At 40.5% G+C, this 13141-nt stretch overlaps 1 protein-coding gene across 3 annotated transcripts in view; it reads left to right on the top strand.

Annotated features, from left to right (window-relative positions):
* The window catches only part of LOC308092066 (growth arrest-specific protein 2-like), a 50822-nt gene that overhangs the window by 30703 nt on the left and 6978 nt on the right, over positions 1–13141 (top strand). For all 3 annotated transcript variants that reach the window (XM_080437862.1, XM_080437861.1, XM_080437860.1), the window contains 3 exons: positions 1959–2022; positions 3460–3673; positions 8630–8737. In XM_080437862.1, the coding sequence (XP_080293988.1) occupies positions 1959–2022; positions 3460–3673; positions 8630–8737 (386 nt within the window). The remainder of the gene's footprint in view (positions 1–1958; positions 2023–3459; positions 3674–8629; positions 8738–13141) is intronic.

Genomic DNA, 13141 nt, shown 5'->3' with positions numbered 1-13141 from the left:
TGTAGAGCTCTCATAATGTAGACATATATGTGTTGTTGTTCACTCACTCACTCACTGTATAGTTAAGTACAGCCCCCAAAATAATCATATTTGAACAAGGGGCCCCCCAAAATAATCATATTTGAACTGGTGACCCCCCAAAATAATCATATTTGAACTGGAGACCCCCCAAAATAATCATATTTGAACTGGGGGCCCCCCAAAATAATCATATTTGAACTGGGGACCCCCCAAAATAATCATATTTGAACTGGAGACCCCCCAAAATAATCATATTTGAACTGGGGGCCCCCCAAAATAATCATATTTGAACTGGTGACCCCCTAAAATAATCATATTTGAACTGGGGACCCCCCAAAAGAATCATATTTGAACTGGGGACCCCCCAAAAGAATCATATTTGAACTGGGGACCCCCTGTTCCCCCCACCCTGACACTCTCTTGGAATAATGGTAGTTGAGGAGTTGAGGCATTACGTTTAGTTTGACTCGGTTCAGTATTAGTATTTTCAAAATCTTTGCCTCTTTCTCAGGTAATATTTAACAATGTGGCCAATGTTTGACAATTTGTATAGTATAGTTTAGTTGATTACTTTTGATGCAGTAATGGTCTTTTTTAATGTGTATTTTAGAGGTAATAAAAAGGTCTTAAAAGTCCTTAATTTGTTGCTTGATAAATGTGCATATACCTGTATACACTTATACTGTATGTATAGGCTACCAGACCCAAATTTTGAGAACCACTGGATGAGTTAGATGTCAGGGCTTCTTATAAACCCACATGAACTGTTTCATCACAGTGTGTTAGGATGCAGTCAGTCTACCTGACATTAACATTAACCTCATAAACCCTATACATACTGGGGAGTACCCCAGGGCTCGGTACTAGGAGCCCTTCTTTTTCTACTCTAATATCTTGGGCGTGACATTCCCCCCAGAATAGGGACGCTATACGCGAGGGTTCATGTGGTTAATGGACCACTTCACCAATTTTAAACCTTATCTTCGTAATATTTAGTCCTCACTAACGCTCATTGGTGGGTGACATCATCAACCTGTCTACCAGTGACATCATTAATGGGGATTCCAAGATAATAGAAACTACAGCCTGTCTCTTACTGAAAAGTTAGCATGCTGAAATAGAAGCTATGAATTATTGCAATCATTCATTCCTGCATTAATACAACAACAAAAAGAGACTAAATGATATGATGTCACTGGTAGACAGGTTTCTGAACTGTCCACAGCCCTCCTCTGCGACACAGAGAGGAGACAGACATGGTGCCATCATATTATAATGAGCATTAGTGAGGAGCAATTATATGAGGGTTGAAAATGGGTGAAGTGCTCCTTTAATCCATTAAGACTGGGAGCGCATCTGTGTCATTTTAAGATTTATTTGGCTATTCAAAAATAGCAGATATATATATATGTCTGTATTTGGTCTGCGGCCAAACACATATCATGTTGGGGGTCCTTAAAAAGTTGGAGCACCACTGATATAGAAACATACTTAGGATTTAGGATTTCGAAAACATTTATAGATATGTAATTGGCCGCGGACCCCCATCTCAAAAGGTTTTGTTCCAGGGACCCCCCAGAAGCAAAGATTTGAGTTACAAATGTTTGCTTTAAAAACCTATTTCACAATTTAAAAAAAAATAGCAGATCTACAAGCTATGAACTTGTAGATCTGCTATTTTTGAATAGCCAAAGAAATCTTAAAATGACTCACAGATGCGTCCCCGCTTTGAATGGAGTAATGTTCTATTGTGTGTTTCATTCCCACTTCATTCTGTGCTGCAGTGGTGTGTGTTGGTGTGTGTTGGTGTGTGTTGGTGTGTGTTGGTGTGTGTGTTGATGGTCTTTGGTGGTCCATCCGTCAGAAACATTGACATGTAGAAGCTGCCATGTGGAACATTATAATATCTGATCCTCCTCTCTTGTCTCTCCCTGTAGTTCTTCACAAACAGCCCAGAGAGGTGTGTCTGTGTCTGTTACAGCTGGGGAGGATAGCATCTCAGTAAGTAATCTGTTTATTACACAAGGGATAATGTATGGGGAGGTAGTCATTATTGAAATTTAAAGCCCAACAGGGTGATAATGCATCGAGGCGGAGCCTATTTATCTTTAAATGTTAACTGATTATCATTAGCTTTAAATTTCAATAATGACTACCTCCCCATACATTATCCCGCTTATTACACGGCTACTTAATACATAAATAAATAAATTGACTCAAAAGTAACAACAAAACGAAGTATTTCCTTGCTTACGGCAATGAAAGTATTCCATAAGTATTGGGCTGGGCGGACAAGTTCGCCTCGGAAAACAAATGACAGTATTCCATAAGGTAACGGGAAGACTCGCCCCCAAAACACACTCACCCCCATTCTATATACCGCTGGATTTGCTCCGGGGCGACTGTGTGTTGGGGCGAGTGTTTTGGTATTTCCCCGTTGTTGCGCCACGATAAACAAGGAAGTGTAGAGGATCAAATAGAATGACTTTTCGGTCATTGCATCGTCTATTTCTCACTTCAAATGTTTTCAAAAACATTCTTAAGAGCAACGTTTAGTTGTAAATAACTGTTTTAATTGTTAATAACTGTAAATCATTGTTTGTTTCTTTACATGGCTGTCATGTTGGATAAAGCATACAACCAAGCAGCACAGGTTGATATGAGCAGGTGTTCTGAGTCTCTGATTACACAGCGGTCCGTTATTGAGCTCATCGGTCATTATCCAGAAATAATGACCGATGATTGACCAATCAGAATCGAGCATTCAACCAAGCCGTGTGATAAACATTTATATACATTCTTCCTTTTTATACATTTTGAGAAAATGCATTTTCAGGTCATGATACCAATGGCTGTCAAATAATGTCTGACATATCGGTCAGACTCTACTATTGTATGAATACAATGAATCACTTGTATTTAAAGACGGGGTGCCGTGATTTTCAATTATTTTTTCTCCCCCTAAAACATAATCATCAGGTATTATGGTTATACTAGGAGGAAGATTTTTTTCAAAAAAGTGTACAGAAAGTGTTACAATTATGTTTTTATGTGGACTCGCCTCCAGTTCATTAAGTATACCTGGTTCTCACCTTAGCACCTCCCACCTGAACCAGTCCCTCCACCTCCTACTACAAGACCACCCACCTGTCCTAGTCCCTCCTCCTCCTCATGCCCACACCTGTTGTGTTATGATAATGAGGGGGAGGGTATATTTCTACTGTGTCATTAAAGCACTGTTTTTCTATTGGCACGTTTGACCCTCAAGGTTTCAGCCTCCAGGAAGAAACTCAAAATAGTCAGAGAAGACATAAAACACCATAAAAACACCACCAGGGGGCTTAATGAAGTTCTATCAACCTCATAGACACTTGAAAAACAGAAAAAGTGCAAAACCATGGCACCACCTCTTTAACTAAACCTCTCTACTGTCTCCAGGTACAAAGTGGAGCCTCCAGGCTTAATCAAACTGGAGAAAGAGATCGAACAGGAAGAAGAGAAAGCTCCACTTCCTGTCCTGTCCCCTACTCCACCTTCATCATCCTCCCCCGTCTCTACACCTCCACCTCCACCATCATCATCACCCTCCTCATCTCCTTCTCCATCCAAATGTAACAAGAAGAGCAGCAGCAACAACGTGCTGGATGACGCCGTGAGTCACATGACACATTATTATTATGTTATTAACCCTTTAAGACCAGGACCACGCATCTGTGTCATATTTTAAGATTTCTGGTTAAGAAATGTCAGATCTAAAAGCTCATAGCGCGGCACCGAGTGCCGCGCTATGAGCTTGTATATCTGCTATTTTTTGAAAAATCATGGGAAATTGTTGCAAATCTTTGAATATATATATTTTTAAAGCAAACATTTTAAACTCAAATCTTTGCTTTGGATTCTACAATTGTCTTCTAAATCCTAACAAATCCTCAGAAAAAAAATTGTTGTTATAATATCAGTGGTTTTCATGTCAAGGACCACAAAATGATATATATTTGGCCGCGGACCCCCAGCTCAAAAGATTTTGTCCCAGGGACCCCCAGAAGCCAAGATTTGAGTTAAAAAAAATGCTTAAAAATGTATATATATATGTATTCAAAGATTGGCAAACATTTTCACGCTTTTTCTAAAATAGCAGATCTACAAGCTCATAGCGCGGCACTCGGTGCCGCGCTATGAGCTTGTAGATCTGCTATTTTTGAAAAGCCAAAGAAATCAAAAAATAACACAGATGCTTCCAGGTCTTAATGGGTTAATTTAGAGTAGCCAATTATTTTTGACCCTTTTTTCCTCCCCAATTTAGTCGTTACGCCAATTGATTCCTCCCCACACACATGTCTGTGTTGTCACTGCTGTCATATCCTACTGACTCCACCGGGAGGACGTAGAGCCTTCGTCCTACTCCTCCCGCCCAACACTGCCCACTCCCCGCTGACAGGTGCCGCCCCTCAGCCCGTAGGAGTCATAGAGGTATAATAGAGCATCGCAGTTCCCGCCCACTTCCTGGTTTTTCCTGGTGCCGGAAGGAAAAACTCAATGCATTTTTCCCATTGACATTTCCAAAAATATTGATATCAATTCATTTAAGCCTAGAATCAAGCCATCCAGGGTCCTGGTGAATCATGACCATAAAACGTTTTTTTTCTGTGATTTTTATTTTATTTTATATTTAATTATATGATAGACTTTATTTAATAAATACCCTTTGTTTTGCCGTTTTCAAAAAAGAATAATCACGGAATCAAACGTTTTATGGTCATGATGATGGTCATGTTTTATTGGCTTGATTCTAGGCTTAAATTAATTGATATAAATATTTTTGGAAAAATGCATTGAGTATTTTGCGGTGGAACCCGGAAGGGTTGGGAACTGCGATGCTCTATATAGCTAGAGGGCGGATTGCCCCGCCCCCCAGCTATTAATTTCAACGCAATTGTTCAGTGGTGTTTTGAAGCACCTGGAAGTAAGAAATAGTGGTTCCATATTGGTTCCATGGGTCCATTCCATTGGTTCCATGGGTCGTGACGCGTCGTGAGCATGCGCACCAACGGGAGATGCACGCGCAGAAGTGCATTTTAAGTGCATTCTCAGGTTTGACCACCAGGCTTGGCCACTTCTCTGTTCTACCCAAGCCCCCCAGAGTTGCTGAGAAACATTGAAGCCGCCACCCCAGTGGCCAAAGCTGGAACTGCAGGCGGGGAGAAATACATGCACGAGCAAAACATACTGAGAGATATTTATATATATATAAATATAAATATGTAAACATATTATACATAAAAACATATGCATTTACGTATAAATATGCATCTCGAGTGTATTTAATAAATATCTCGCGTTCATTCCTTGATCCACGGGCTGCCGTAGGACGCGAAAAGGACACTAGTGCGCATGCTCATAACTCTATGGTGTCCCGTCTCAATAATTCTACTTCCGGCAGGCTTCCGGGTGCTTCAAAACGCCAGTGAGCACTTTCATTGAAATGATAGCTGGGGGGCGGGGCAATCCACCCTCTACTTGTGCTCTCTATGGTTCTACCGTGGTTCCGGGGGCTTGGTAGGAGTACGTACAATGATCGATATCAACTTCCTCCTCCTCCTCCGCCCGGCTTCCCTCCACCGAGCACGGGCCAGTTGTGTTCGTGTAGACCAGGGGTTCTCAAAGTGGGTGACGCGGCACCCTGGGGTGCCGCGACGGCAGTCCAGGGGTGCCCCGAAAATATTATAATATTTGGAAAAAAGAAAAAAAGAATTGGATTTTTTCTTTTTTCTTTTTGAAAAAAAAAATTCTATATATTTTTTTCATATCATTTAAAGAGTGAAGTACAAAGTTATTTTCAGTCGGTTCTAACCAAAATGGCTATTATCTCAAGTTTACCTCGCAACATATCTGTGTTAGAATAAATAGCAAATGCGCCTACTGCCTGTTTCCCCCAGAGTGTAGAAAAGAGAGTAACGACTTACGCAACGATTTTTGATCAAACAAGGAAATATGGACTTTTTGGAATGTAAGTGAATTTGCACTTGAAATGTGTTGAATGTACAACCCAATCTGATTTACTCAATACAACACTATTCATTCAGATGTTGTCATCATCTTATAATAATTAACAAAAAACTTTAATAATTTTGATTAAAAAAATTGTTAGATCATACTGTTATGCTAAATGTAATGTAATATAGGCTGTAAGTAAATGGCATAAGGTGCTGGGAGTGAAAATTATGAAAATAAAGTAGGGGTGCCTCGGATGAAAAAAATATTTATAGGGGTGCCCTGGGCCAAAAAAGTTTGAGAACCCCTGGTGTAGACGCACGACCAAGCCGGACGCACCGCGGTGGATTCGAACCCACAACCTCCGTGGTGGTGGGCAGGGACTTTACCACTGCACCACCCGAGCGCCACATGAAACATTTATGTTTGATGTTCATTTCTCTATTTCAGTCAGACAACTGTTGGATTGAATAAATATGTTTATTGAGCATAAACATAAATATTATTGAGCATAAACATTTGTAGCATATTTAGCGTCATGGCTCTGTCTCATTTCATTCATTCCCGGCAAGCATGAAATATTGTAATAAAATGTTTGTTTTAAATAAATTTAAACACAGATTTTATAGTGAATTAAAGTTGTACAATGCAAAATCACAAATAACGATTTTTAGCAACCTCTGCTGGTCACTACCGTCACTGCATACAATTTCCCTAGTCCTCGATTACCCAGAATTCCATTCGTTTTCACCGGAAGCCGGAAGCGTTTCAAAAAGCGATCTTTTAATTGTTTTATACTATCTACGGATCGTTTCTCTTAGCCAGTGGAGCATTAGTTACCATGAGCTGTGCTTTCTTTTTCTGTTCTTTTTCGATCTCCCAATCCTACATTCTCTTAAAATCAGTGTGAGGTTCCTTTTTGTTAATAGCGCGGTAGTTCCTGGCCAAACAGGAAACCGTTGCGGTAGTTCCTGAGGACGTCGGCCATGACGTCATGACGTTGGCCAGGAACGTCATTTTCCCGGGAAAGTCCCCCCCGTACACGTTCAATAGAAAATATATAAATAAAAGGCTTCCGGGGGTGAAATTCACGGAGTGGGTGTTGTGAAACTTTTGCCACTCGCAAAAGATATACAATTTAACTTTAGTTTTGTTGAAAACGTTACCTAGTATTACTTTAAATAAACCCCCATTAGGGAGTCATATAGAGACAGAACCCACAGGTGGATGCTGGGGTGGTGGTGGTGGGAGCAAAAAGAACTTCATAGAGCAGTAGAGCACAAAGCAGCAGCAAAAACAATGAGCAGTGGGAGGTTTAATCCATTAAGACCGGGAACGCATCTGTGAGTCATTTTAACTCATTAACTGCCATGGACGAATTAATGCGTCAAAGTCCCAGGCCCAGCCTGCCAAGGACGAGTTTGGACGAGTTTTGAAAAAAATAAATATATATATATATTTTTTTTTCTCACACAGAACCAGAGATAACGCCATCCAAAGATGTGCTGCTCCATTCACTCCCTGGTTAACTTATTGCTTAAAAATCTCGGCTCATGTGTATTTTTTTTTTTACACTATATATTTTTGGCAAAACATGCTATTTTCCACCCCGTGTGTGTAACGAGGGGATCACCGTGCGGATAGCATTCACAGAAAATATTCCATGATTTTTCAAAGGTTGATAAAATCGCTCGTTTTCGCTGGCAGTGGCGTAACACTATTACTCTGAGTTAAGATGTCTAAGATGCCATCTTAAATCTGAGTTAAGATGGCTATTCAAAAATAGCAGATCTACAAGCTCATAGCGCGGCACTCAGTGAAGGATATTGGGGCATTATTTTTTTGCGCGAGTTGTAGGCAAAGATATAGTCAGACACATATATAGTCAGATGTTTGCTTTATACTTAGCTGAAAATTACCAGATCTACAAGCTCACAATGTATCATAAATACCAGATCTACAAGCTTACAATGTATCATAAATACCAGATCTACAAGCTTACAATGTATCATAAACACCAGATCTACAAGCTCACAATGTATCATAAACACCAGATCTACAAGCTCAGTTGAAAATTACCAGATCTACAAGCTCACAATGTATCATAAATACCAGATCTACAAGCTTACAATGTATCATAAACACCTGATCTACAAGCTCACAATGTATCATAAACACCAGATCTACAAGCTCACAATGTATCATAAATACCAGATCTACAAGCTCACAATGTATCATAAACACCAGATCTACAAGCTCACAATGTATCATAAACACCAGATCTACAAGCTCACAATGTATCATAAACGCCAGATCTACAAGCTCACAATGTATCATAAACACCAGATCTACAAGCTCACAATGTATCATAAATACCAGATCTAGAAGCTCACAATGTATCATAAATACCAGATCTACAAGCTCACAATGTATCATACAGCGACAGTGGCGCGCAACTAAGTATAAATCAAGCTTGACTGTGGCCTTGTCAATGTATATCATAACATCATCTGTTTATAAGATGGATCTATGTGTTGGTTTCAGGTGAGACACATGTATGTATGTATCATTATGTTTATTATGAGATGGATCTACAGTATGTATCTGTTGGTTTCAGGTGAGACACATCACTGAAGACCCTCCATGCAGATGTCCTACCAGGTTCTGTGTGGAGAGACATTCGCAAGGACGATATCGAGTCGGAGAGAAGATGCTCTTCATCAGGGTCAGTATACCATCGTCATTAGAACATCTTCAGTACATTTTACAATGTATCATTTAGACTTTATGCGTTTATCGGACACTCTTTATCCAGAGCGACTTACAGTAAACAAGGTAAACGCATACATAGAATACAGAGAGACAGTGTAGTGTCTCAGTAAACTATAGGATCATAGAATACAGAGAGACAGTGTAGTGTCTCAGTAAACTATAGGATCATAGAATACAGAGAGACAGTGTAGTGTCTCAGTAAACTATAGGATCATAGAATACAGAGACAGTGTAGTGTCTCAGTAAACTATAGGATCATAGAATACAGAGAGACAGTGTAGTGTCTCAGTAAACTATAGGATCATAGAATACAGAGACAGTGTAGTGTCTCAGTAAACTATAGGATCATAGAATACAGAGACAGTGTAGTGTCTCAGTAAACTATAGGATCATAGAATACAGAGACAGCGTAGTGTCTCAGTAAACTATAGGATCATAGAATACAGAGAGACGGTGTAGTGTCTCAGTAAACTATAGGATCATAGAATACGGAGAGACAGTGTAGTGTCTCAGTAAACTATAGGATCATAGAATACAGAGACAGTGTAGTGTCTCAGTAAACTATAGGATCATAGAATACAGAGACAGTGTAGTGTCTCAGTAAACTATAGGATCATAGAATACAGAGAGACAGTGTAGTGTCTCAGTAAACTATAGGATCATAGAATACAGAGAGACAGTGTAGTGTCTCAGTAAACTATAGGATCATAGAATACAGAGACAGTGTAGTGTCTCAGTAAACTATAGGATCATAGAATACAGAGAGACAGTGTAGTGTCTCAGTAAACTATAGGATCATAGAATACAGAGACAGTGTAGTGTCTCAGTAAACTATAGGATCATAGAATACAGAGACAGTGTAGTGTCTCAGTAAACTAGGATGACACGTAAACCAATAAACTATCATCAGTCTAAACAATATAATTTCCTTTTTGTTTTATCCGTACATTGCAATTATAAAAACTATAGGATGCCAGATCTACAAATGAACCTGGCATCAGTCTAAATAACATACTATCTAAATCACATTTTAACCTTTGCATAAGACTGCAAGGTTGTCAAGCTACTGTAGGTGAAGTGCTACGGGCTGAGGTGGAGTCTGAAGAGGTTATACAGGCAATGTTCAAACATTTTTGTGCTTTTACTTGGTACTTTGTACTTGATACTTTAAGTATTTTGATGCCAATACCAGGGCTGCCAAGTTTCAGGAAAATCAAGGAGTGAGCGTTTTTTCCCCCTTTTATTTGGGGTATTAGTGTGTCAAAAAGGACACGTCTCAGCCGAGGGGCAGGCAGAACGCATGGATGCATATTTATAGCAGAAAGAGCTTCACATTTGACTATAGCTGTATACTCATTCAATTCTGAACCCATTCTTAAAATGTAAAATTCTCTATTAGCTGTGAAGGGTCTCCTTTCATGTGTATCAGATTGTTTCGCCATCAAACAATATCAAGCAAAAAGGAAACATCGGTCCTTCTTCTCTCCAGTCCATCCCATCGCGCACCTCTCCATTCAGAAATGGAACCGTCGTCCTAAAACAGGGTCTAATCCGGCGGTCCGCGAAAAAAAATGGGGCAGTGTGTTTTAGGACAAGTTTTTCCGTTTTCCACCCGGTTGCTGTTTTTTATTGAGGTATTGCTACTTTTACTTGAGTAAAATATCTGAGTACTTACCCCACCACTGCTCATCAGATGATGAAATGTGATGACACTGTGGGGTTTTTTTTCTGACCCACTTCCACCCACTCTTGTTGCTCATTGACTTTTCACATTGAATCGGTTGCAACAGCAACAATAGGGTTTCTCTCATCTGTGGCTCCTCCACACAGAGAGCCTCATTCAGCTGCATGAGGCTGACTGGCTGCTGATCAGCTCTCTGTGTCTGAGGAGATGAAAGAGCCTGCTTTGTCTGCGGAGACGCTGTGAAGGGTTTCATTTACCGTAAATGCTATTCCAACAATGTCCGTCTGCAGCCAACGTATGAGTGGAGCACATTTCTGTTAGCTTTGATGAACAAGGTATATTCTTTCTCCGCTCACCGCCCCGTCATAACGACATGACTCAGCATCATGTCATAAAGACATGACTCAGCATCATGTCATAAAGACATGACTCAGCATCATGCTGAATGTGTTATAACTAGGAACTATAGAGCACCGAAGTCCTGACCTCACTGCCACTAGAGGGCGCCGTCCCCCTGTGTTGTGGCTTTATTTTTAGTGTTGATATCTCCATAGGGGAATCTCAGATAAATGGTAAATGGTGCATTTACATTTTGCTTATTTTTTTGTGTCGATATCCCCTTAGGAGAATCTTTGATCACGTCATATAAGAACTTTTATCCAAAGTGCTTTACATAGATTGTGCATTACACTCACCCATTCACACACACATTCACACACAGATGGCGGGGGAAACCATGCAAGGCACCAACCTGCTCATCTGGAGCAATTAGGGGTTCAACGTCTTGCTCAAGGACACTTCGACACTAACTCTGGGGGAGCCCGGGATTGAACTGGGAACCTTGCGGTTTCCAGTTCACTCTACCCGGCCACTCTACCCCTGAGCCACTGCCGCCACATCAAATAAGAACTGTGTTCCAAAGATAAACACACCACCCCGGCGATGTTACTCATATGGATATGAAGCATCGACTGAAGGTGTAAATGTACACATGTACCCATTACCAAAGAGTAACACAATAAACGCTAGAAACGAGTCAAAAGACCCAAAGACTACATTTCCCATGAAGGGGGCTGGTGTAAGGACAGTGATTTCAGACCCGGAAGTGTAGTTCTTAAGACTTTTAAGGCGGAATGTATTCCATTTTTGCCAGAAACAGGCTCTTATCAAATATGAATGAATATCATAAACGATGCAGAGCCACCCCCCCCTGACAGAAATGCTGGGGTGGTGTGTTTATGTTTGGAACACAGTTCTTATATGACGTGATCTAAGATTCTCCTAAGGGGATATCGACACAAAAAATAAAGCAAAATGTATTTTTCTAGTTGATTATTTATAATTGACTAACCACTCAAGCCCTGATTTATTCAACAACGGTGTCGTGGACAGATCTACAAACTCACAATGTGTTACAATGTGACACATTGTGAGCTTGTAGATCGGCTATTTCCACTGTTGCACTTAGTCGACCGAGGGACCCCGGTCATCTAAGTCAGTGGTTCTCAAAGTGGGGTCCCAGTGATCCTTGGGGCGGTTCCAGATGGTCCCCAGTAAAATGTGTCAACATAGCATCACAACTGTATGCATATTTTATACTTTGGCTATTCAAAAATAGCAGATCTGCTATGTTTGAAAAATCTTGAAGAATCTTGAAAATGTTTACATTTTGAATAATGTATACGCTTTTAACACACATATTCTCTTCTGGGGGTCCCTGACGGAAACTATTTTCAGATGGGGCGTGGCCAAATACATTTAATTTGGGGGGTCCTTGGCATGAACAAGCTTAACACATCAGGTGCCAGCATTTTTTCATAACAACTTACGTTGGGTGCCAGCATTCTCCCCATTGACTGTGCTTTGCTGTTTAAAGCTCTAGACTCCACGAGGAGCAAATCCATGTAAAAAAAAGCATCCATTCATGTTGCGCGATGACCCTGGCTACAGCCTGGAACGATAACATTTTACTCGCGAGTTACAATGGGGGGGGATCGCGCATCGCGCATGACCGGTTTTCCCCACCGGAAACAGATTCGGAGATATAGGTGTTTTAAAGAAGGAAATAGACAGGAAGTGGATGGGAGCCATGTTTTTGTTTTTCCGGTGATCTATCTGGCCTATCCTTCTCAAGATCACAATGGGTACTCCCAGAGCTGCTCTAGCCCCGCCCGTGTGGAGAAAAACGAAAAAAACAAAAAGACAAATTTCACGGTCTGGACCGTGTTCGGCACCGGACCACTACTCTGCGCAAACACGGTTCAGACCGTGTTTGGCACCCGATGTGTTAAGAACCTCTGCTCTAAGTAGACTAGTATAGGGTTCAAGTGGTTAATGTCTTGAAGTCTAAAATCAATTATCTATTTCTTAACGTGTAATAATCAATGACATAGATTAGTTGGATAAACTCTTGTAAAGCCTATTATTCTGTAGTTCAGTGCTTCTCAAACCCTTTCACGTCAAGGACCCCCAATTTGAAATATATTCGGCCGCGGACCCCCTTCTGAAAAGGTTTTGTGCCATGGACCCCCAGAAAGAGAAGATTTATGATGAAAAAAAAGATCTAAATTTTTCAAAAAAACATTTTTAGATCTTTTAAGATGTTTTAAAAATAGCAGATATACAAGCTCACAGCGCAGCACGAAGTGAGCTTGTATATCTGCTATTTTTAAA

This window comes from Gymnoscopelus braueri, assembly GCF_963280865.1.
Source record: "Gymnoscopelus braueri genome assembly, chromosome: 9".
Lineage (NCBI taxonomy): Eukaryota > Metazoa > Chordata > Actinopteri > Myctophiformes > Myctophidae > Gymnoscopelus > Gymnoscopelus braueri.
Note: the sequence above shows the minus strand (reverse complement) of the source record. Positions and strands in the feature narration are given on the sequence as shown.